At 47.9% G+C, this 25074-nt stretch overlaps 1 protein-coding gene across 7 annotated transcripts in view; it reads left to right on the top strand.

The window, feature by feature from the left end:
- DAPK1 (death-associated protein kinase 1) overlaps positions 1-25074 on the top strand; it is a 212614-nt gene that overhangs the window by 169312 nt on the left and 18228 nt on the right. For all 7 annotated transcript variants that reach the window (XM_010836052.1, XM_010836049.1, XM_010836047.1 and 4 more), the window contains exons 18-20: positions 2291-2389; positions 9035-9112; positions 23568-23790. In XM_010836052.1, coding sequence (XP_010834354.1) covers positions 2291-2389; positions 9035-9112; positions 23568-23790 — 400 coding nt within the window. The remainder of the gene's footprint in view (positions 1-2290; positions 2390-9034; positions 9113-23567; positions 23791-25074) is intronic.

Here is a 25074-nt window from a genome sequence, read left to right as displayed (position 1 = left end):
GAACGAATGCCTTTTTCTGACAACACTGTGCAAGGTGTGATGTGAAGGGGCTGGGAGGTAGGCAGCAGGGAGTGATTCTTGTCCTCAGGCTGCTTGCAGACAGACACAGGGACATTTCACTATAAGAGCATCTCATGTTATAACCACTACTGTGATAGAGACACTGGCACTCCAGAAGCATGGGCATCTGGACACTAAAGAAACTGGGAAAAGCTGTTCACAGGTGATTATTTTAAATGATTGGGATTTGGACAGATGGAGAAGAGGGGAAAAGCATATTTCAAGAAGAGGGAGGCAGCCAGGAAGGGGAATTGAGTCCAGATGGTGAAAGACCTTGAATATAATGTTAAGGAGTTTGAGTTTTGTTCGGTCAAACATTGGAGGCCATCAAAGTGTAAACTCTCCTGGTCTTTTATTCATCATATGTCTCTTCCTTGACCCTTTCCCCTTCTGTAAAACTATGCATCTTGTTACCCAGGACTGTCTTCCTTACACAGAAATCCAAACACTTCCTCCAAATCTTCCAAACCAACTCCTTACTTTTCACTTTAGCTCTGGGGTATTTGAGAGCTTCATATCTGTTTTCTAAGTGACTCTAGGAGTTAACAGTAAACAAAACATAAATATTCACACACACTGCAGCATTACTTATAGTAGCAAAAAATGGAACCACCTTAAGTGTCCATCCTCAGCAGGCTAACTAAATAAGTTATGCTATATCTAAATATTGGATATTATTCAGGTATCTGAAAGAATGTAATAGATTTTCTTATAGACATGGAGAACTATTCAATCTGTTGTCAGATGAATAAAGCAAGTTGACAGAATGGAAGGTGGAATATGATTATGTCTTCGCTTTTCAAATTATTTCTCTCCACTTATGAATTCATAGAGAAAAGCCTGGAAGGTTTGTGTGGGGCTAGCTCTGAGTGCGGGAACTTGGGGGAGGGGAAGGAAAAGTCTTCATTTTTCTACTGTGTATCCTTCTATGTCGTTTGGATATTAAATGAGCATGTGTTACCTTCTTAACAAAAACCTACATTTATTTGTACATAAACAGCACAAAACAGAGACAGCCAAACTTGCTCAGTTCATAATTTCCATTGTGTAAAATAATTTATTTTTTTCTGGTTTCCCCAGAGCAAAAGAAAAACCTTAATAAGTTCCAGGAGTTCCCTAGTAACCTAATGGTGAGAATTCTGGGCTTTCACTGCCATGGCCCAGGTTCGGTCCTGGTCAGGAGCTGAGATGCCACAAGCTGTGTCGCGCAGCCAAAAAAGAAAAAAAAGAAATTGTTTAAATGCCTTTGTTGTTGTTCAGTCGCTCAGTTGTGTCCGACTGTTTGCTACCCCGTAGACTGCAGCACTCCAGGCTGCTTAAGTTCTGTTTATTAAGTTATTCCACCCAAACAACCTAATATTTCAGGAGCTGATGGAACAAACGATTCACATAAATTGAAAGAAAGCTATTTTTATTTAATTCTCAATTGACCACAGTTGTGTACTAATGGAAGGTGTGTGCTTGCTGGGCACCTCAAGACTCTTTAAACCTTGGACTCAGAGTGGACACCACCACCCCTATATCCTGTTCTATGTGGATCTTCACAAGATACCTGCTTTGTATCACAGCCGCCGCCAACCCCATGCTGTGCATACACAATGTCACTGAAAGGAAGGCAGTCCCAGCTAATTTGAGACACTGGACTACCTGAAGCTAGTAGTTTCCCTGATGTCTGAACCTGCTGGTTCCATCAAAAATTTAAAATATTCCTCAGCATCCCCTTGAATACACTGCAGTGCCCCCAGATACCTTGGCACACGTTTTGGGAGCCGTAGGCAATCAAAACTGCTGGGTATGGCCGTGGCGTTTCACCTCATTAGAGCGTCTTCACTTTCTGTCCTTCCATGCCTTCTTCCCTTGCTGTATCTAAATCTGAGCCACAGTGCAAATCTTTCTGGAACTTTGGGGCCTTCAGCCCTGACTCATGCCTCCTTTCTGCCAGCACAGCAGGAGACTTAATTTAGTTATTTTATGATAAGCCTCCCACTCTTTCAGCCTTTGAAGTTTTATTTTAAAGTCACTCTGTTAGCTGAGAAATACTTGAAAACATTTTGTTTGGCTTGCCTCCCCAAGGAAATGGCAAGTTTCTGGAGAAAGGAGACCTCGCCTCCTATCTCTTCCTTGTGGCTCCCAGATCCTTACACAGTGCTGGCCCCGTGAGATTCCCTCCACACATGTCATCCTTTGCAGCAAGAGTGAGGACTCTCCCGGGTCTTTTTGTCTCCTGCAGTATGGACGGACGCCTCTGCACCTTGCCGCCAACAACGGGATTCTGGACGTGGTCCGCTACCTGTGTCTGACGGGCGCCAATGTGGAGGCGCTGACCTCGGTGAGTAGCCCTCTGGCAGAAGAAAATGACTGCAAATGTCTCAGGCCTCGAGGGCACGAGAGGGAAGGTATTGCTTGGCAACTGCACTGCGAAGCAGACAGGCTGCTATTAAGCTCCAGCTCCTCCACAGGCAGTTATGTAAACATCTGCCCACACAAACCCAGGGTAAGATCTTGTTAATGCCTCATCCTCTCCTTTCCCCAGACCCGCACTGCGGGGAACACCTGCTGTTTCCCACTAGCCTTTTCGTTTCCTGTGTTACACAACAGGCCTTCATGTTTTGTATTAGCTTGTGTTTATCTTTTCTAAGTGTGCCCCCTCCACTGTGGGGGACTGGAGGGGCCATGGGCTTTCAGAGAGGGAGGAGGAAGGCCCCTCGGTGTTGGGGGGAACAGGTGACAAGAGCTGTCCTCTCGTCTTTGAAAGGTCTGGCTTTGCTCTTAGGCCTGCATGCATGCGGTAGTGTCCGACTCTTTTGCGACCCTATGGACTGTAGCCCGCCAGGCTCCTCTGTCCATGGGATTCTCCAGAATACTGCAGTGGGTTGCTGTGCCCTTCTCCAGGGGATCTTCCCAACCCCAGGGACCTAACCCACATCTCTTATGTCTCCTGCATTGGCAGGGGTGTTTTTTTTTTTTTTTTTTTTTTTTTACCACTAGCATCACCTGGGAAGCCACAGCATATTTTAAAATGAGGTTTCTTTAGTTTCCTTCACTCCTGACACTCCCCATTCCAGACCTGGTACCTCCCTGCAGAAGAAACCCTTTGATCCTCATTTCGAGGATACCAGAGAGGAACAATGTGTCTGCGGATGAGATAAGGTTGCTGTTTTACAGCTGCAGTGAAACATTATCTTTTGAGCTGTTTCTGGCCCGGCAGTGGGTTGAGTCTCCACTGGCTCATGTGGGAGATTCCTAAAACTCACAAGAGCTTTACTAACACAAATTGTTTCTTTAGAGGAGACCCACTGGAGTTTTAAAACATGGCAGCTAACCTTGGGAAAATCAGGGATCTGAAGCTAGAGACTCATACAGGGGATGGCAAACTGTGGACCACAGACCAAATTCAGCCTGCTGCCCACTTCTGTTAATAAAGTTTTATTGGGATACTGCCATCCCTGTTGTTTACATATTGTCTGCAGCCATTTTCACTCTTCAAGGGGAGACTTGAGCAATTGCAGCAGAGACCCTAAGGCCCTCAGAGCCCCAAATATCTGCTCTCAGGCCCTTTACAGAAAATGGTTGCTAACTCCTGGCCTAGGGTGTTGCCTCCCTGGCTGCACAAATGTGACAAGAATGTCATTCCCTGTCCACAAGCAGGGGGTCTGTTTTCTGCAGTGTTGAGCCCTGAGCTGGGCTCCTCTGCAGGCCCAGTGATGACCAGTGCTCTACATGGGACTGGACCTTCTTAGGGCACCTGCTCACCCATCACAAGCCCACCCACAGCCACCTATGAACCTGATGTGCCATTATCAAACTTTCCCCAACCATGTGTAGGCACTCAATCCAGTTACTCCACAGTAGAGCACTTATATACATTTTTACAAGCAGAAATATTTTTTTTTACAGATATTGCCTCATAAAAAGTAAACTGTCGACAATGGCTGTGAAGATGCCAGCAGCTGCTCCTGCTGCCAGCCTGGCAGTGTGGGTCAGGGTCTTGGGCCTCTACTGGGTCCTCAGGCTTCCCCATGACCTCTGTGAAAGTGAAGTGAAAGTTGCTCAGACGTGTCTGACTCTTTGCGACCCCATGGACTGTAGCGTGCCACACTCCTCTGTCCATGGAATTCTCCAGGCAAGAATACTGGAGTGGGTTGCTGTTCCCTTCTCCAGGGAATCTTCCTGACCCAGGAAGGAATCGAACCCAGGTCTCCTGCATTGCAGATGGACTCTTTGCCAGCTGAGCTTCCAGGGAAGCCCTGACCTCTGTGAGGCCACAGCTGTCTCCCCATGCCTTCCCCACAGCAGCTGCCTCCAGCCTTGGGCTCGCCCTCTGGAGGCTCTCAGGTGTACCTGCCCTCCCTGCCAGCTCACTGCAGATGCTCCTTCTTGGTCCTGCGAGTCCACTTCCTGGGGGCTCCATTGTTTATTCATTCAGCAGATACTGAGCACACACTGCACACCAGACAGACACGAGGGACACAGTGGGGCCGCGATAGGCGAGCTGGCCCTCCCTTGAGAAACGTCCAGTCTAGTGGGAGAGTCAGAACCAAGGGTCACAGCAAGGATCACAGTGAATATGCAGCTACAGAGTGGGACCTGAGCCAGTTGGGAGCCAGGGTCCCCAGGGGTTTCCAGAGGTCAGGAGCACTCCTCAGAGAAAGAGGAGGACAGTCTGAGCCCAGAAGAAAGACTGTGGGCTGGAGCATAGGGGGATGACGGGGCTGGATGTGCATGGCCTCCCCAGCAGGCGCAGTGGAAACCACGCTGGCTCCACGCAGGAAGGGCATTATCATGGAGGTGCCCTGATGCAGGCCTAGGCTGGCTCCATAGAAGGACAGCGTGCTGCCTGTGTCATTCTAAACTTTCTAATAGCCACATCTGATGAGGAAAAAGACAGGAAGTCAGTATCAGTCATATACTAAAAGTAATATATAAAGTAATATATTTTGTACATAATATGCCAAATATTATCATTTTGACTTGCAATCATTATATTTAAATTACTGAGATATATCCAGTTCTCTGATTTAAGTCTTCAAAATCTGTCTGGTTTAAGTTCTCTGATTTAAGTTTTCATCCACAGCACGTCTTAGCTCCACATTTCCAGCCCCAGAAGCTGCATGGGGAATGGAAAATGAAAATGAAAGTAAGTCGCTCAGTCGTATCTGACTGTTTGTGACCCCATGGACAGTAGCCCACCAGGCTCCTCTGTCCATGGAATTTGGCTGCCACATTATGGACAACACCCTCCAGCCCGTTTTGTCAGCGGGCTTTTCTCCTCTGCCTGACAGCACTGCTCTTCCCGGTCAGCACCACAGCCCTCGACCCTACAGCGCTCCCCAGCTGCTCCCTTTCCTCTCCCAACCTGTTCCTCAGCCAGGATGGCCAGGAAATCTTCTGACTATCTGGTTCTCTCTTTCCTTGCTTCCCACTTCTCCTCTACCCGCCACAGTCTGTCGTCGAATCCCTGTGACTCAGCAGAGGGAGTCACCTCGCTTTTTTGTTGTTGTTATTTAGTCACTAAGTCATGTCTGACTCTCTGTGACCCCAAGGACTGTAGAGCCCACCAGGCCCCTTTGTCTTTGGGATTGCCCAGGCAAGAATACTAGAGTGGGTTGCCATTTCCTCCTCCGGGGAATCTTCCTGACACAGGGATCAAACCTATGTCTCCTGCTTAGTGAGCGGATTCTTTACCACCGAGCCACCTGGGAAGCCCTCAAAACTTCTTTGTTGTAAAATAAAGCAGATTTTCTTTTTAAGAAAGGACAGGAACAAAAGAACTTGGTGAATTTGACAAACGCCTTTGTAGCCCTATTGAAATCAAAAAATAGAACTTCAGAGGCCACCCCAGAAGCTCCCCGTGGCCTGTCCCAGCCACAGTGCACCCCAACCCCCCACCCCGAGTGTAAGCCCCACTCTGACTTTGTAGTTCTCTAAGCATTTCCTTCCTTGCCTTTCTTTGAGGTCTTTCTCACCCATGAGCCAGCAGTCACATCTGGTTATCTCTTCAGGACATGGTACTTCCTTGACACCCACCCCTGTCTTAGATAAGAAAATCCTACTTGCCCTTCTTCCCCTCCCACCTCTGCTGCCCTCCTCCAGCTCTAGGTCTTCTTGCTGCTGCTCCACCCCACCTGGCAAGCTGCCCTCCCACTCTCTGCCCTCTGCTCCTCTCAGAAGCCCCATGGCTGTAGCTGCACCTGGGAACTGAGACCCGCATCCGAATCTCCAGCCTGGTTTGACTCCTGAGCACTGGGACCAAGCCTTGCTATTTCTGCTGTCTCAGGGCCTTTGCACTTGCTGTTTTGTTGTTGTTGTTATTTGTTTTTTTCCTTTTGCAAAACTTCCTTGGGTATCCAAATGGCTTGCTCTCTCACCCCCTTCAGGTTTTGACTCAAAGGTCACCTTCTCAATGATGCCAGCCTCCTAGACCACCGTGTATGACAAAGAAGGCAGAGAGTGCTTGGGCTCACTTGTGGGCCAGCTTCAGAGCTGGCACCTTGCTTAGCATGGGACTGGGATGAGGAGATCTAGCTCCTACACCTTTCCTTCTTGGACAGAAAGCTGGGGAGGGGGATGCTGGGGACACTCTCAGCTCTTTTTTCATTAATTACCGCTGCTTGCTTTTTCAGCTCATGATGCTTCATTTATTTGTTTTTGTCTAATCTGCCCAAGAACCTATGCAATAGAGTGTCATTTCTCATCTCATGAGTGAAGAAACCCAGGTTCTAGGAGGCCAAGTGACTGACCACATAGTCTGGGAGGGACGGAATCTGAATTAAACCCGGGTCCTTCTCACTCTAGAGTTCAGCCTCTTTCCAAACTCTGGCAAAGAGTTCTTTTGGAAGCTGAACAGTGTCCTTTAGAGCAATACTTTTTGCAAACTGTAGAGTACCACGCAAACATAAGGAAGTATTGGTGGCAGTTTTCCTGTCATTTGAGAGACTCGACAGTGGAGAATAACTTTGCCAGTGAACAAACATCCTGTGTCTGAGTGCTAAGCAGGTCTAAGGCCTTTGAGAGAAATCTATGGTCAGTCACACCAGAAGACAGAAGATTTTAAGTTGAGGCTCAGATTTCTTCCAACTAAGGCAATGGTTCCAAAACCTATTAGAACCATTGCCTTAGTTGGAAGCCATTCTATTGGCTGCACAATAGAATCACGTGGGAGGGCTTAGAACCCTGATGTTCAGGTCACACCTCAGAAAGGTAGAAGGTGAGTATGCAGGTGGGAACCTGGCAGCAGAAGTTCTTAAAGACCCCAGTGACTCCAGGGCACCATGAGGTTTGAGAAGTAAGGCCTGTCCTTATCATGTCAGTAAGGACCTACAGTCTGGTATGACCCCCTTGTTTGGATGCGGTGTCCGACAACTTACCTCATTCACCCCAAAGCAAACTAGAAGCTTTTGTCTGCCCACTGGGGCCACTGCAGGACTTGATAGCGGGGAGTGGGCAGAGAGAGGTGGGCAACATGAGTGTAGAGCACACCTCCCAGGACCACCCACCGAGCTCCAACCACAGCCTACGACCATACTTCTCAACTTGGGCAGTTCCACTGCTCAGGAAACATTTGGCAATGTCCAGAGACACTGGACTTCCCTTGTGGCTCAGATGGTAAAGGGCTTTCCTTGTAACTCAGATGGTAAAGAATCCACCTGCAATGTGAGAGACTTGGGTTCAATCCCTGGGTTGGGAAGATCCACTGGAGGAGAGCATGGCAACCCACTCCATTATTTTTGCCTGGAGAATCTCCGTGGACAGAGGAGCCTGGTGGGCCAACAGTCCACAGGGTCGCAAAGAGTCAGACATGACTGAGCGACTAAGCACAGCACAGAGACACTGGGTTGGCACAGCTGGTGCAAGGGAAATCTGCTGGTGTCTAGTGGTAGAGGCCAGGGTGCTGCTTGACATCTCACAGTGTACGGGACAGCCTCCCATGGCAGGGAATCGTCCTGGCCAGAATGTCAGCAGTGCCGAGACTGAGGTGATGTGATGGTTGGGATTGTGACCTGGGCTGCGAGATTGGCAGGTATGCTGTCAGTCAGATCCGGGCATCCCCCCGCTTCCTCAGGAATGGTACTTGAACTGTCCCTAGAAAACACTGACAGATGGGCCAAAGGCTGCTTAGTCTTCTCATTTAAGAAATATTGCTTTTATTTCTTTGGAAATTGCTTCTCATCTTTTCTACTTTTAAATTTGTAATGATTCCTAAGCTGCAGCAGAGCAGTCCCTCAGTCTCCGATCCCTCCTCTGTGATGGGTGAACAACTAGTGTTCCCACCGCCCGGGAGCACCTCTGAGGTTTCTACGCTCAACGCACTGAGACTGCGAGGAGGCGCTCGAAAAACGTTAGCCATCATCGTGCATGTTCACAGCCTGGAAACAAATTTGTTCAGTATGAGACTGCAGCCCTGTGAAAATTCTCTAATTAAAAAGCAAACAGTGAAGTGCCGTGGACCCTTATTTCCACCTTTTATGTTTCACTGAAGATCTTCAGATCCAAATTGTCTGTAAAACTCAGCCTTTTCTTTGAAATGCACAGTAATTACCAGTTAACTAGCTTGATATGAGTGCTGAGGTTTGTCCCTGGAAGGATTCTAAGACATTAGCTTCCACTAACTAGAATTTGGCAGCTAATGACAGTCTTTATCGTTGGCCTAATTGGAGGGAGGTTCAGGATGCAGAGTAATCTGCCTGCTAATGAGGTGCCCGGTTTGATTAAAGCCTGTGGGCCTGAGACATCTTGCCTTTGGACCTCAAAGCACCAATGCATGGTTTTTTCCTACTTTCCTTATCTTCCTTTCCTGGACCATCAGTGAAATCAGGATTCCACAGAAAAGGGAATAATTCAGGACAGGGTCTTTTGTCCACCTTATTTGCTTCTGATGCCTGTTACACTGTTTCTGTCTCAGAAGGTGATGTTGGTGTGTGGAACACACAGTTCTCTGCAGCGAAGGAAAAAACGAATCATTTCTCTCCAACAGGATGGAAAGACAGCAGAAGATCTTGCGAAATCGGAACAGCATGAACACGTAGCAGGCCTCCTCACAAGACTCCGAAAGGTGAGAAATTGTTTGTGCTCTGAAATGCTCTGTGCTTTTTATGTGAAAAATTCTGTCTTGTCCCTTATAAATGCTGAGAATGAACAATCTGTTGGACACACAGATGGTACCAAAAGGCACCTGTCCTGGGCTGTGGTTTGCTTATCGATTTGCATAAACGTGTCGGCCACCTCTCTGGTTTCTTCTTCTGTGTTAGGACTTGGAAATCACTGGCCTCTTTTTGCGGTCACTGTGCCTGATTTTCCTCCTCTCACCCTGTCTATAATACCTGCCCCCGTGAAGAAGAGGGGAAATGAAAAAGCTGACCCTGCTTCTTTCTTTCTTAATGTTTCGAGCTCCAAAATATCACATATGCTCTAGCTTATCAAACATCATGGCTGTAAGGTTTAAGAAGATATGACAAAAATAAATAAATGCAGGTGTACCGTTTCAGCCCACATCACAGCAGTGTGTACGGAGAGACTTCAAAACAGTCACACCCTTTAAGTTAGGGATTCTCTGTGACTCTATCCTAAAGAAATCAAAGAAATGCATTAAAAAAAAAAAAAAAGTTGTATGCATGAAGATGTCCATTGCAGTGTTATTTATAAAAACTGGCAATTAAAATCAGAAATGTTGGATGACCAACAATAACGTCTGATAAACTGTCATACAGCTATAAAATGGAATGGGTTTTGGCCTTTAAAATGTTCCTAAAGAGGTTTTAGTAACAGGAATTTAATGTTTCAGATGTTCCTAGGCTGCAAAGCAGAAGATGAATTATGTGCACATTATAATTCCAGCTATGTTTTTTCAAATACATATAAAGAAAATGTTAACAGTGATGTCTTTGGGTTTAGCTTTCTTAATTGACAGTCTCTTCTTTAAATATAACTCTGTTGTTTCCAAACTTCCTAAAATAATCATGTAATAATTTTTTTAAAAAAAGGACAAATGTTATAGAAATTTTAAAAATTACTCAGTTAATTTAAGTGTTCATGAAAAAGTATTATTTCAAATAAGCTCAGGGTGTCCTACAAAGACCCTGCCATATAAATTGAAAAGTGCCTGGGGGAGGGATAACAATGTTTTAACTTTCACAGCTACTAAAAGTTTGAATTGATATGGTGGTCCCCTGGTCCTGGTTACAGGGAAAGGGCAAGGGGACACATGCAGAGATTGGAATGATTTCAGTGCCTGGAGTTGGCCCGGGGAAGATAATGGACTTTCACACCTTTGTGCTTTGGAGTCTGTGAACTGATAAACACTGAGATCCCCCCAGGCCACTGCTGGGATTCAGTCTGCCCTTTGATCTAGAATTTCTGGAAAGAGATCCCGGCTTATTCACACGTTCTTAGAGGAAAAACTTACATTAACTCTGGACTTCATGTTCTCCCACTCTGTGCCCCCACAGACTGTCTCACTGTGAGGGAGAATCTGGACTAGCAAAGCAAGGGAAAACTTTTTGTTTACAGGCAAAACAAGAGGGGGCTGTGCAGGAACCTATGAGACTGTCAGCCAGTCAGCAATGAACTTTCACATAAAATCTCCTCATCTTAAAACTCACTTTATTTGAAGTGATATTCAGCCAAATGAAACACAACTTCAAGCCAGATTGACTCAGAGGCCACCAGTTTGTAACCTCTGACTTTTGCTGGATTTTATTGTAGGGAGCCCCGCATTTGAGTATAGAATTCTATGTTTATATAGATTATCACACTTTAAGGGCTGTTTTTTTTTGTTTGTTTTTTTTTTTTTTAATGGACACAGTATCTTTTGCTTGCTTGCTTGTTTTTTAATATTTCTCTCTTTGGCTGCACCGGGTTTTAGTTGCAGCATGTGGGATCCAGTTCCCTGACCCGGTATCAAACCTGGGCTCCCTGCACTGGGAGCACGGAGTCTTAGCCAATGGACCACCAGGGAAGTCCCATAATAAGGGCTGTTTTAAACTGAGTTCCCCATTATAATATTCATTGATAGTGAAAAGAAACCGAAGCAAATCTGGCCTTTCCACAGTTTGGGTGAGTACACATTTTTACAGTTAATACCTCTAGTATGGTCCACTATTAGGAAGAAACATTTTATTAGGCTCAACACCTTAGCAGGTATATAAACATGCTGAATCAGGTATTCTTAGGTTTCCCAAATTCCACAAAGCGGGATTTTAACCTGCCTGCCTCCGCTGGCACCATCGTCCTTCTCTGAGCCCAGCGTCGTCCTTGCCGGTGTTTTGCGGGCTCAGTTGGTGCACGGGAGCCCCTCTCACAAGTGTAGCACTCTGGACAGTACTGTTGCCTCATACTTTCTTGGCTTGAAGTGCGGTTCATCATCTCAGAAACGCTTGTTCCACAGCAGTGCTCCAGGGAAAGGTATAGCCTGCTCATCTTAAAGCAACAATCAGCTGCAAGCCATGATCTTCCATGGCCTAATAGTCACCCCAGGAAACACCCTCTTCTGGCCAAGGGACAAGGCTTTTCCTTGGACTGTGCTGTTTTAGTGCCCATCTACCCCTTAGGAAGATACTTTTATTTAAAAACATTGCTATGCTAGATACAAGCCCAAGCCCAGATGTCCATTCCAGCAGGTCAGAAACAGCAGACAAATGCCATTAAAAAAGACAGGAAGGAGAGCACTCTACAAGATAGCCAAGGTTGGGTGGATTGGATGAGTGGGGCTCAAAGCACTTTCTCACGTTATCTGATTCCTGTATTTCTTGCTGTGCTTCAACCACTTTTATAATTAGGAATATAAATAGTAAGTGAAGCCACATGCAGCTCAAGGAAGGGTGGCTGTCCCCAGACTGGAATTTTGAACTCTGTGTGGCGTGGGTTCTTGTACAGTCCCAGTTTGGGGCTTTCCCTTTTTTTTTTTTTCTTTCCTTCCATTAATTCGTACTTTTGCTTTTTGATGTCTAGATTTTTTCAAGAGGGGTGGGAGAAGGAATATTACAGCGTTTAGTCTTTTACCATTATCCTATGATTTTTGTAAGGAGATGAAGAAAGTCATTACGATGCCTGTGAATATAGTACATCATCCCTCTTGGAGCCCAGAATCTACTGGGAGATTCCCCTCTCGTCTTTGCTTTGAGAGGCAAAATATAGGGTAAAGGCTGAGAGCACAGACTCAGGAGTCCCTGCTCTGCCACACCTTCATGCTGGGTGAACTACCAATCTGCTTAACAGGCTGGGCCTTAGTTTCCCTGTTTGTTAAATGGGATGAGTACAGTGCTACTCACAGGATGGTGGTAAGGGTCAGGCGGGTGGTGTAAACGATGTCCTTAGAGCAGTGCCTTGCACACCCTGAGCACTGTGAGTTTGGCACAGTCGGCATCCTAGTTCGCATCCTGCAGACCACCCTCCAGGTCCGGGGGAACTATGGAGGTTTCCTTGGGGCCACCTCTTGTGACCCAGCCCGCAGGAGCAGATGTTGGGGTGGCAGCAGTGGCAGCTCTGGCAGGGTACGTTTGAGAGTCGTTTTTAGTAACAGCCACCATTGACGCTCAGTGTGTGTGGCAGCCCTGTAATTTTACATCCCTGAGTTGCGGATGTTCCCGCAGGAAACCCGGTCTCCACTAGGTTAAGCAACATGCTAATTACAGAGCAGAGACCCAGACCAAAACAGAAATGCCTGCTTTCGGGGCTCGATCAGGGGTTCAGGACTCCTTCAGACTCAATTCTCCAACAGCCCAGGATGGTCCTTCCCTCCAGTGGGGTCACCCGCTTGGTGGCAGACATGGGTCACTTCCCTCGAGATAATGCAGAGCCCTGTGCCCTTCAGCGGAGTCTCCCCAACTTCATGTTCGACAAGATCCACGTAATCATTTGCTTTAGTCATGCCTTCAAATGACTCTAGACCTCAGCTTTCCCCTTAGCCAGAAAGGGAGGAGTTGACTGCCAAACATTTCTAACCATTCTCTATCTTTAAAAAAAAAAAAAAAAATGTAAATCCCAAAATAAATAACTGCTTGGGATTTCGGGACACCCAGTACTGGAACCTGGTTATTGAAAATGATCATGATGTCCCAGTGTGTCTGGAAAATGCATCGCAGAGGACTCGTGGGCGGTTGCCTTAAGGAGCAGGCTCTACCTGCAGAGAAAGCCAAGAAAGGTGATTTGTTTGCAGTGGTAACCTGCAATGGGTCATCTGCAGGAAGAGACTGCCCACAGCCCTGTACAGTGGGTGAGGGGAATGGAAGAAGGTAATTTACACTGAGGGGCATTTTATCACCTTTCCTTTCAGTGTCATTTTCTGTTCCAGGCTGCAGTGTTTCTTACCAGGGTGCTGTCAGAATTTGGGGGTGGGTGGAACTTCCTGTCCTTGCAGGATGCAAGGACCCCCAAGGATCTAATGTCAAGCACCCCCTCCCACATTCATTGTGGAAACCAAAAGACTGCCTCTGTTCCTTTCCTGACACCCCCAGGCGTGGTGCCAGCCTCTGCTCACCCACTCCACGTGCATCCTAAGCACAGTCACTGGGTGGAGTCTGTGTCTGGAGCAGCAGGGGTTGGCCATAAGGTGCCTTGCTCAGCCGTTTGGTTTTTCAGGGCCAAATTAGCGACAGAAATGCTCCCTGTGTTTTCACCTCTCATCAGTTGTCAAGCCTAGGAACGTGTTCTTAAACATCTGTTAGGGGTAAGCCATGGTGCTTTCTCTTCTGAAAAAAGAACCAAAGTCATCTTGTTGAGCTGCATAGGGCAGTGGAGGGTGGGCTGGAGGAGAGTGAGAGGAGATGACATCCCTAAAGCAGGGGGCTGACCGTGGGAGGTGAGACCTGCAGCCAGCGCATCCGCATCTGGGCAGGTAGGGGAGAGGGCAGCCGAGCTGGGGCTTGTGAGGGAAGGAAGAACACAGCGCATCTTCCTCTCTGACCCAGTTCAACAGGAGATGATGGGGTGGTGGCATGTGGGAGCCCATGGTAATGTCTGGGAGAGCCCACCATACACATCTCTCCCCAACTGCGTGTTCCGTGCCGTCACATTCGGGGCTGAAATCAGCTGTGGTAGTGGTATTTACACCACAGGAATCAGCAAACACTGGTCAGGCTTTACCTTTTGCCCGAAACCCCAGCCTGCTCCCCCCGCCATCCCCTGCAGTGAGCTGGTTTCCCAGCACACCATTGTTTTAGGGGCCTCTGGGGGCCCCCTTAGCTCCACCATGCATGGTAGGTATCACTTTCTTATAAGGAGCTGCACCCTCTTCTGTCCCCTGTGTTCACCCCCACTGCTAAACAAAGCCCCCTTCAGCCCTCCAAACCTGCTCAAGAACTCTGCTCACTTAACCAAACCAGTTCTGCTCCTAGAAAAAGGGGAGCTTGTTATAACAGGCGGGGAAGGGGGTAGCGCTTAGATTTTGTACTGGCATCCATTTTTACTATCATAACAAGGTCTATTCTTTCCTGATTTTAAAACACTAGTTTTAAGGGGGTTGAGGAGTCAGCTTATTTTTATTTTGTTTGATTGTCCTTCTAATCAGCTTTTCTGTAAACTGATATTAAAAGTAGTTGCTTTTCCTAAGTCTGAGACTAGATGGTGAAGAAAGATGCCCAGGAATAGTTTGAAAAAATAGGACAAAGTTGGGAGCTTGCCCAAAATTTAGAATTCACCACAAGTAAACTGCATTTGCATAATTAAGAGTTGCTGCTCCCATCCTGTGGGTCTAATTGCATCCTGCCACGTGCAGAGAGCCACGTCACCTCTCCATTCTCTTATCTCTCTTTCCCAGGCGGGAGATGGCTCTCGATCTCCCATCAACCTTGCTGTTTAGTCACTTTTGCCGATGAGAAAGTGAAAGCTGAATTGCCAGGGGGTAGAAGGTAATGGAAGAAAGGAAATTAGAAAGCCCTGTCGACTAAAAAATATAGTCAGAATGTGAAAGTAGAGTTATTTTATTTGGTGGGAATATTTAGGACTCTGAGGCAGGGAGACAGCATCTCAGTAGCTCTGAGAAAACTGCTCCAAGGAGGCAGGAGGGGAAGTCAGGCTATATACAATTTTGTAACAAAGGGAGCAGGCATTTTGAACATCAAAGATGGGATATCAAACGAAGGAATTTAGCATTCTATGTATGGGGAGATGCAAGCCTCTGGGCTCACTGAGTTCCTTCCTTTCAAATGCATCTCAGCTTTCTGGGGCCAACCCTGTTCCTTAGTTCACATCGCCTCTTGCATTCCCAGCTCCTCAGCAGTCACCCTTGGAGGTGGCAGCGTCTGCACTCATTCACATTTGGAGGCCAGAAATCGCTGATGGCTGTGACATTTCTTGTTTATTAATATGGCAGGAGATGTTTTCATTTCACCCCAGAGTTCACCAGGGCTTCAAAAAGCAATGCGGTTACCAAATAATGCTCATTTAAAAGATAATCAAAGGGTCTACCATAGGAAAGAACTATGAGAGACCAAGTAAAGGAAAGAGGCAAGACCAGTCAATAAACAAACAAGAAAATGTGAGATAGGTCAGAGGGTGGCAAACTAGGACCATAGAGCCAAAACCGGCCCCTCACCTGCTTTTATAAATAAAGTTTTATTGAAACAGCTATACCCCTCTGTTTACTCCTGTCTATGGCAGGTTTCTAGATCCATATATGGCAGTCACAACAGAGACCACCAGGTTCTTTACAGGAACCAGCCAGAAGAAGGGCTGGGAGAAGACAGAGGGAGCAGTGAGTGGAACGGGCCTGAGAAGGTAAAGAGTTAGAAATAGATCAAAAAGGAGGGAGCTATGGGGGTAGCAGCAGAGTTTGAGTGTGATTGTTGGGGCAGAGGACAGTGCCTACGGTGAGCAGAAAGATAGGCCTGGCTTGAAAAGGCGATCGGGTACGGGGCCAAGTGTGTTAAGTAAGTTGTTGTTCAGTCACTCAGTCGTGTCCGACTGTTTGCCAGCCCATGGACTGCAGCACGCCAGGCTTCCCTGTCCTTCACCATCTCCCAGAGTTTGCTCAAACTCATGTCCATTGAGTCGGTGATGCCATCCAACCATCTCGTCCTCTGTCAACCCCTTCTCCTCCTGTCTTGGGATTTCCCTCTGACTGCTCACACCCAGAAACCAGACAGAAGGTGGTCTTGGCAGCCAGGCGAGATGGGACGGCTGCTTGGACTGGTGCTGTTCAGGCTCAGTTACTTTGTGAGCTTGAGGCAGGAATACAAATGAGAGCTCGCTTTCCTGTGTAAATATTTGAAGTATGTGGTTAAAGCTAACAGGGAAACTCTGGCCTCCCATTACACAAATGCACCTTTGTGACCACCTGGAAGCCTGAGTTCCGGTTTAGAGGTCTGGTTCCTCAGGGTCCCTGCTGCTTCCCCTCCCATCTTCCCAGCCCGCACGCGAGGCCTTGCCATGCCCCAGCCACATCCACCAGCCTGTGGGGTCGAGGGGGATGGGATGCACAAGAATATTTTGAGGCATGAGTCAAGACTTAGGGAACCCAGAAGTCCTGACCCTCCTCTCCTCTGGGCAGTGTCCCTGCTCACACTATCCTGGTACAGCCATTGAGGGCCTGAGCAGACTGGGCGCTGGGGCATCTTGGAGCTTCTGTTAAGAAATCAACATTCTTCCACATTCTCGAGCTAACCAGGAGCACACTCTGTACCTCTCTTTTCCCCCTCTCTGCATCAAAACCAGAGAGGGCACACACACTAAGGCTGCTGCTGGAAGCTGCCTTCTTGGGGACAGACGCTAATCTGAGCATGCCACTCGTCCCTGCTGCGACATCTAATGGTGAAAAGTGGAAGTGCACCACCCACCAGGAGGAAAGAGATGTCAGAAACTTGTTGTTGCAGAGTTGTTCAGTCACTCAGTGTCTTCACGACTCTTTGTGCCCCTTGGACTGCAGCACACCAGGCTTCCCTATCCTTCACTGTCTCCTGGAGTTGCCTCACACTCATGTCCATTGAGTCGATGGTGCCATCCAACCATCTCATCCTCTGTCACCCCCTTCTCCTCCTGCCTTCAATCTTTCCCAATATCAGGGTCTTTTCTAATGAGTTGGCTCTTCACATCAGGTGGCCAAAATACTGAAGCTTCAGTATTGGTCCTTCCAGTGAATATTCAGGATTGATTTCCTTTAAGGCTGACTGGTTTGATATCCTTGCTGTCCAAGGGACTCTCAAGAATCTTCTCCAGTACCACACCTCTGTCTCAGAGGGCTGTCTCAAATTCTGTGTTCAGATTCTTCATGGTTCTTAGTGAGTGCCAGTGGGGAGGGGCCCTCCTTGAGGACAAGGTTAGATTTCCTTGGACTGAAGACTGGAGTATATTCTGCTTGTCCTTGCCTTTAGCAGTTTCCCAGCCCATCTTCCCCAGGGCAAAGTAAAGGGTGAGAGTCGCTCCCAGTCCAGGCCAGCAGGTCCTGACTGCAGGGGAAGGGAGGACAGGGAGATGTGTGAAGGCCCTGGGCAGAGAGTAGGAATGTGGGATGGCTTGCAACCCCTAGACCCCTTTCTTTGGCCATTGAAATATTTTTCTCACCTGCCTGCCATTCATCTCCACTTGAAAGGTGAGAAAGTGTGTGTGTTTGTATGATCGTCCCAGAATCGAGGACACTGTAAAAGCTGAGCTGTCAGTCCCATGAAGCAGTATTTTCTTGGACAAAACAAGATTTCTTGAGGATTGTTATATTTGGGAAACACCATGAGAGCTAGTGATGGATTCTGACATGAACGCAGTCCCTGCAGAAGAAGGTTCAATCTGTATTTCTGATTAAAAAGCTTGGGGCTGGTGCACTGGGATGACCTAGAGGGATGGTATGGGGAGGGAGATGGGAGCAGGGTTCAGGATGGGGAACACTTGTACACCTGTGCCGGATGCATGTTGTTGTATGGCAAAACCAATACAATATTGTAAAGTAAAAAATAATAAAAAGTTAAAAAAAAAAGGTACTCCCCTGGAGCTCCCCAAGGACATGGAGCCTGTTAACACAGGCCAGCAGTCCAACTCATTTGCTTAGGAAAAATGAGGTGCCCGAGTGTACTCTTTGTCTGTGCAAATCCAGAGTGGGGAGGCGGGGTGCACTCTCATCCTACAGAGCCTTTTCATAGCAATGACTTATAAGCCTTACTTTAAATCAGGACTCTGCACTAACTGGGAAGTGTTTTCTTAGTGAAACGAACTGGAAATGGCCCTTGTTGGATATTCATAGTCCTAGGATTAATAGCTGAAGCACAACCCAGCTTTCAGTTTCTGTTCTCAACTTTGTAAATCCTTGTTTACTCCTCCCTGCTCCCCACTCCCCTTCTAGAAACCCATCACCTCCCTTTCAGTGACAGCAGTGGTAGAAAGGAAACCTAGTTCTGTCTTCGCCTTGGTCAAGAAAGGGCCTTGACCTCTCTGAGCCTTGGTTTCCCCACTTGAAAGGGAGAACGACCACAGTAACCACAAAGGTTTCTTTGAGGTTTAATGAGGAATGTGAGTGAAAGCACAACATAAGCTGGAAGATACAAACCTGGAAGTTACTGTTGCAGACAGGAAATGCATCTGTCACAACTCCTAGGCGTGTTCATGAAAGAATAGTTTGGGACCCTTTTTGAAGACAGTAGGATTGACTATTTGGGGGTACTGCAGTGGGTGCGGAGCAGAGGAAAGAGATCAGCTCAATCCCAACTTCAACAAGGACAAGCGGGGATTTATAACCAAGGAATTAGGTGGGGTTCATGGATGGAAAATCACTAAGACAAAACCCAAAGGCTAAGGGGTTTCTTGCTAGAAACCCATGCTTTGGATTCTTTCATGAGATGGTCAGCCAGCTGAGGCCACAAGAGGAGACGGAAGGGAGGTTCAGGGGAAATGCAGTGTGTATATCATTGGTCCCAGAGAGAGAGGGATTAGGGTTGGGTCATGGAACTCAGACTCAGTTCAGCAGGGAGAAGCAGAGAGCCCCTGGGGCAAGTGCTTTACTGGGGTCAGGGTGGGTACACATGGAAAGGTGCAGGGCGTGTCACTGGGGCATTTGAGTGTCAGGGGTCACAGTGGGAAAGTAGGAAGGGGAACCTGTGGCTGAGCCCACTTACACACTGGTATACCTGGGCTGGCACTCACATCCTCTATTTGTGGGGACGTTGAGGCAACAGAAACATAGGAAGTTTTAAAGATTATAATACTCATCAGGATTATTGCTAAAGGCAGGGCAGGTGCTCAGATATCAAGGTTGGGCATGAAGAGTTTGCTCAGATGTCAAGGGTGGGGGATTTCCTCTAAACTTGACCTTGCAGGATTCTTGTTCATCCTGGACTACCCAGCCCGACACAGCCCACCATCACCAGCCCCTCTTCCCGCTTTCCTCCATTTCTGGGGCTGACTTGGGGAGCAGGCAGACAGACCACCAGCCACTGCTAGCCCACCATTGTCCTGAGTGGAACTGGAAGGAGCAGAGGGCTCTCAGCCCAGGCAGCACTGAGCAAGGCCAAGACACACCCTCTATCAGTGGCATGGGACAAGCCCACGTTGGTTCAGAGCAGCCGCTGGAAGCAATGGGATAACACCTGTGTCCGAGTGTTACTGCAGTCTGTTCAGACTTGGGCTCAGACCTGCGGGACTCATGCGAGGGAACAGAGGTGCCCTCACTCCTTCTTCACACAGGACAGATGTGTTGGCCCAGCCTCAGAGTGTTAGGATCAGAGGACACGGAACAGACAGAATAGAGCAATGCTATGGGTAATGCCCCCAGGTTCAGTGATGGGACTAAAGCCAGAAGCAGGTTTTCTGCCTTTGCCGCATCTCAGGAGAAGCACATCCCGGCTTCACGCAAAGAATCTGTCCGTGTTAGTTAGCCATGTGTCATGGACTAGGTGGAGAACTTTTTTATTTATTCATGAGATACTCCTAAAGGAGGGAGCTACTCCCAATTCAGACACTCACTGTGCAGTGGGTGGCACTAGTGGTAAAGCACCCCCTGCCAGTGCAGGAGACATAAGACACGTGGGTTCGATCCCTGGGTTGGGAAGATCCCCTGGAGGAGGGCATGGCAACCCACTCCAGTATTCTTGCCTGGAGAATCCCATAGACAGAGGAGCCTGGGGGCTACAGTTTGTGGGGTTGCAAAGAGTCAACACAACTGAAGCAACTTAGCATGCGGCACCCACGACTTGAAGATAGAAGGGCTAGTTTGAAGATTCAATTGTGATGAAAGGAGGTAGATTGGCTTCAGGGGTCATGGGCTCATCTGCCACAGTAAATGGCATCAGGGAGAAGCCAGTGCCCCATTTCTTCTTGCCTGATCAGCAACACCCCAATGAGTAACTGCCTCAGAATAGAACTTTTCAACTCCTGTGCTGACCTGGGTCATAATTCAGGGGAAGTGCTGGCAAGATACTCCAGCCCTTTCCACCCAGTGCAGCGTTTTGTCTCAGTACCTGCTGAGATTTGAGGTTAAAAGAAGAAACCCAACAAGGACAACCCCATGTTCTACAGATCACTGTCCAAAGTGTGGTTTCCAACCCTAGGAGAACCAATACTTTCTAACAATGGTGCCCAACCTTTTGGATAGGGGAGTGGTTTGGGCAGTAATTCGAACCCTGGGGAACAGTGGATGGAGCTTTGCTGCTCACCTCCTGCTGTGCTTCCTGTGTCCTAACAGACCAAGGGCTGGTGGGGGGTTGGGGACCCCTGCTTTATAATGTACATTTTGTGATGCTGCCGTCACTCTCCTGAAATAAAACTCAAAGGTAACAGTGTACCTACTGAGGTAATTTTAAAAGATCAACAGAATGCCCTAACTGTAATATAACAAAGACATCAAAGTAATATATATGTGACATAATAAAATGTGTTTCAGTATGTAATTGCAGAGCACAGGCGATGAAGAGACATTGTTAACTTGACAGATGCTTGGGCCCATCCACAGAATCCCCGAATGTAACACCTACAGATGCCATGGATGTTGGAGGGACAGCAACTCAAAACAGCAGCCACAGGCTGACATTTTACAAGTGGGGATCAGAGCTTCTAAAAGATTAAGCGGGAAAGGATGTGTGTATAATTCCACCAACATATACAATTGGTGCACTCTTGGGAAAGTCAGTATGTATTAAGCCATACCCTCTCAAAACCCTCTGGGTCATATTAAAATGCAGTTAAGTCCTAAGTTCAGATGATCACAAACAAGGTCTTTCTCTTATATAAATGCTTAGCAGACACTCAGAAGTCAAGCAGACTCGGGAGAATTCGTCCCATTCAGAACACTGTGTGCACTTGTCAGGAGCCCAGCACCCACCTACCCACCACCCGCCAGCAGCAGGCCCCCAGTGCTGGGAACTAAAACTGCCACCTTCCATTTTCAAAATGCCAGCTCCTGGGTGGTGCTCCCCTTGTCGAGAAAGATGAGTCGGAGTTTACCAGGAGGAAACGGAGGAAGGAACGCAGGAGAGTTGTGAGTTTGCTACTAGGGCATGAGCGTGCCCTAGGGCTCCCATCCTGGGTTGTTGGTGGAAAATGTAACAATGGCTCAGGAGGAGGAGATGAGCATTAAATCAGCACCTCCTAGGATTTAGGTCTGGAAGCAGGGGCCCAGCCAGGCCTGAGATCGCACTGAAAGAAAAAGGCAGACCCTTAGCTCTGAGGCACTCCTGCGTGGGTCACCCTGAGTACCTCATTTATGTAGCATCCCTTTACTGGCCATCCTAGGTGAGCCGGGTGCTGGGGATACCATCCTGCCCTCAAGTTGGCCTCTGTTTTAGAGGGGAAAAGTATCACATGATTACCCTCCAGTCCAGTGGGGTCACGATGGAGAACCACGTGTGGGCTGGAGCCTGCCCATGAGGAAACTTCTGGGAGAGGTCACAGCAAGATAGGTCTCCTAGGGTGCAAGGAGTTAACAGGCTAAAGCACAGGGAGTCATCGTGGGTAGGGGAGAAGGACTCGTCCTCAGGCTGCAAGCCAGAGGCTGTTATTACACAGCTGGGAGCTGAGAGCCAAGAGGGTGCATGAGGCCAGGATGGAGCTAGCATGACATGACCAGCATTCCACCATGTAGCCCTTGAGGTGGGTTCTCCGGGGGCACGGAGCTCCTCGCCAGCACCATCTCTTCAAAAGCACCCATGTTATATTTAATAGCACATTGTTCTTGTGTCTGTCTCTCCTCAAAGCTGCAGATCTGGGGCTGGCACACAGGAGGTCCTCCACGAATGTTTGTTGATGAATCTGTGCATCATCCAGGGCTGGGGAGACTTCTGCTTCTCCCTGTAGGGCTGAGAAAGAAGACGGCAGAAATGTTATCATGTCCTGCAGGCCCTTCCCCAGCATTTAACTTTGTACCTTGAGACACCCTTCTTCTCATCATCTTGTACCTTCAGAATGTCGTCAAGGAGCAGGACTCTTCCACACAGAAGGGGCAGGCGCCCAGGCCAGTCTAGACTGCTTCCCAGAAATTGTTCTACCTAGTTCATCGTGCATCCAAATGCAATGGGAGTGGGCAAATCCACTGAGACAGAGCACATCGGTGGTTGCTAGTGGCAGGGCAGAGGGAGGGCTGGGAAGTAACCACCAATAGGTACAGAGTTTCCTTGTGGGGCAGGTGGAAGTGCTTTGGGACCAAATAGCAGTGATAGTTAGTTGTACATGTAGTAAAAACGGCTGAAAGGTCTGTTTTAAAATGGTTAAAATGGTGAATTGTATGTTATGTCTGCATGCATGCTAAGTCACTTCAGTCGTGTCCGACTCTTTGTGACCCGATGGACTGTAGCCCGCCAGGCTTCTCTGCCCCTGGGATTCCCCAGGCAAGAGTACTGAGTGAGTTGCCATGTCCTTCTCCAGTGCATCTTCCCCACCCAGGGTTCAGACCTGCATCTCTTATGTCTCCCACATTGGCAGCAGGTTCTTTACCACTAGGGCCACCTGGGGAGCCTATGTTATGTCTGTTTTATATTTAAAAAATTTTAATGCCATGGGGACAGAACAAGAGGTATCTACCACGTGAGTAGAAATTGCAGACCTCCTGAAGTACAGACTTCCAGTTAGAAATTAAATAAACCTTGGGGCTATAATGCACAGCTATTGACTAGAGTTAATAATACTCTACAGCACATTCGAAAGTTGATGAAAATAGATCTTTAATATTCGCATCACAAAAAAATATTTTTACTGTGGGTAGTGAGGGATGTTAACTAGACTTACCACGATGATCATTTCACAATAGATACAAACATCAAATCATTTACATTGATTTGAAACTAATGTTATAATAAGGTTACTTTTACCTCCATTTTTTTTTTTAAAGGCAAAGAAAACTCACAGACCAGAAGGATGCACTGGGGGTCTTTTGTTTGTTTTGGGGGCTGTTTTATGTTTTTGTTTATCTTCTGCCCTCACTGCGCAGCTTGCAGGATCTTAGTTCCTCTAACCAGGGATCGAACCTGGGCACGGAGTCCTAACCATTGGACCCCCAGGGAAGTCCCAAGCAGCTGGGTTCTTGAACCGTGGGAATCAGCATGTGTGTTTTGCTCAGGGCCTGCTCTTCTCCCTGACTAAGGGCCTGTTTCATCTCTATGCAGGACACACACCGAGGACTCTTCATCCAGCAACTGCGACCCACACAGAACCTGCAGCCAAGAATCAAGCTAAAGCTATTCGGCCACTCGGGGTCTGGGAAGACCACTCTGGTGGAATCTCTCAAGTGTGGGCTGCTGAGGAGCTTCTTCCGAAGACGCCGGCCCCGGCTCTCCTCCACCAACTCTACCCGGTTCCCACCCTCGCCCCTGGCCTCCAAGCCGGCAGGTATGCGTGCACCCCACCAGCCCTTGTCTCTCCACTGGGTGCTTCCAAAGTCAAAGCCTGGGAGGAAGGGTGGCTTTGTTTTGAGCACTTGGCCCGAGGCTGACCAACTCCTGCCGCCTTGGTGGCTTCAAGGTGTGGGCCCCCTGGCTCTTGCCCCTGTGTCCACCTCACTCTTGGGCAGCAAGTACACCCTGCCCCCATGCTAGCAAGGAAAGGGCCTCACTGAATTCAGTCCACAGTCACAAACGTGCAAAATAGCACAACCGTGTCGTATTCTGCTCAGGGACTCTGCCCTTGAAGACGCAAAGAACTGGGACTGACACAGATTCAAGGTTGCACAGATGGAATATCAGCTCCCAGGATGGGTCCTCTCCCCTGACACTCCTTGGAATGCTGTGTGCACGTCCAGGAATGCAAGAACGCAGAACAACAAGTCTGGGTGCATGGGGAGGCCCATCCACGCGTCTCTGGAAAGTGGGGTGGTGGTTTTGAAAGTCTCCTTAATGGTTTTTCAATTGGTCCATCCGCTCACCTGGACCCTGGTTGGAAAGCAGATGTTGCCATCTACCCCCACCTCCCACAGACACAATTATCAGCGGGCCCACACCCAGAACTGCAGGGTGACCTGTCCCTCCCAGGGAGAAACACCGGAGATGACCAAGAGGAAGCTGAACAGTCTAGGGTGTTGTTTTTCCTGACCCCGCCCCCCTTTTAGAGTAAAGGAATTAAGTTTTTCAAAGATAGGAATATAGACCTTCAGAGACTTTTCTAAACAATGTCATTTTTGAAGCTCTATGCCTCGGATTCACTTTCTGTACATAATACAAAGATGTCATATCTGTTACCTAGAATGAAAACAGGGGTTTCAAAGTTTTGTTTCTATGTAATTTCTCTCTCCACAAGGAAGGAGGTCTGGGCAGCATTAGTAGGGTGAGGGACCATTGACTGAGATCTTCATGCCCTTTCAACTTTTTCGCTCTGAGCACAGCAATAGGATTTGAACTAGGGGAAGAAGTACGGCCAAAATGGACATATAATTAGAATGATTATAATATTGCTAACGCATACTGCTAGTGCAAACTGAGCACTAACCGTGTGCCAGGAACAGGCAAAATGTGGTACGTTTGACACCTCATTTAATCTACGTGACAGCTTTATTGGCATTTTTTCCACCCTTTTACTGAAGCCTTGAGGGGTCAGATACACTGCCTAGAGTCACACAGCTGGCAGTTCATGAAGTGTCTGGCTCCTGAGCCAGGGCTTGTTAATAACGCTTATAACTCC

Source organism: Bison bison, unplaced genomic scaffold, assembly GCF_000754665.1.
Source record: "Bison bison bison isolate TAMUID 2011002044 unplaced genomic scaffold, Bison_UMD1.0 scf7180017864057, whole genome shotgun sequence".
NCBI lineage: Eukaryota > Metazoa > Chordata > Mammalia > Artiodactyla > Bovidae > Bison > Bison bison.
The sequence above is the reverse complement of the archived record's forward strand: the minus strand, read 5'-3'. Positions and strand labels throughout refer to the sequence as shown.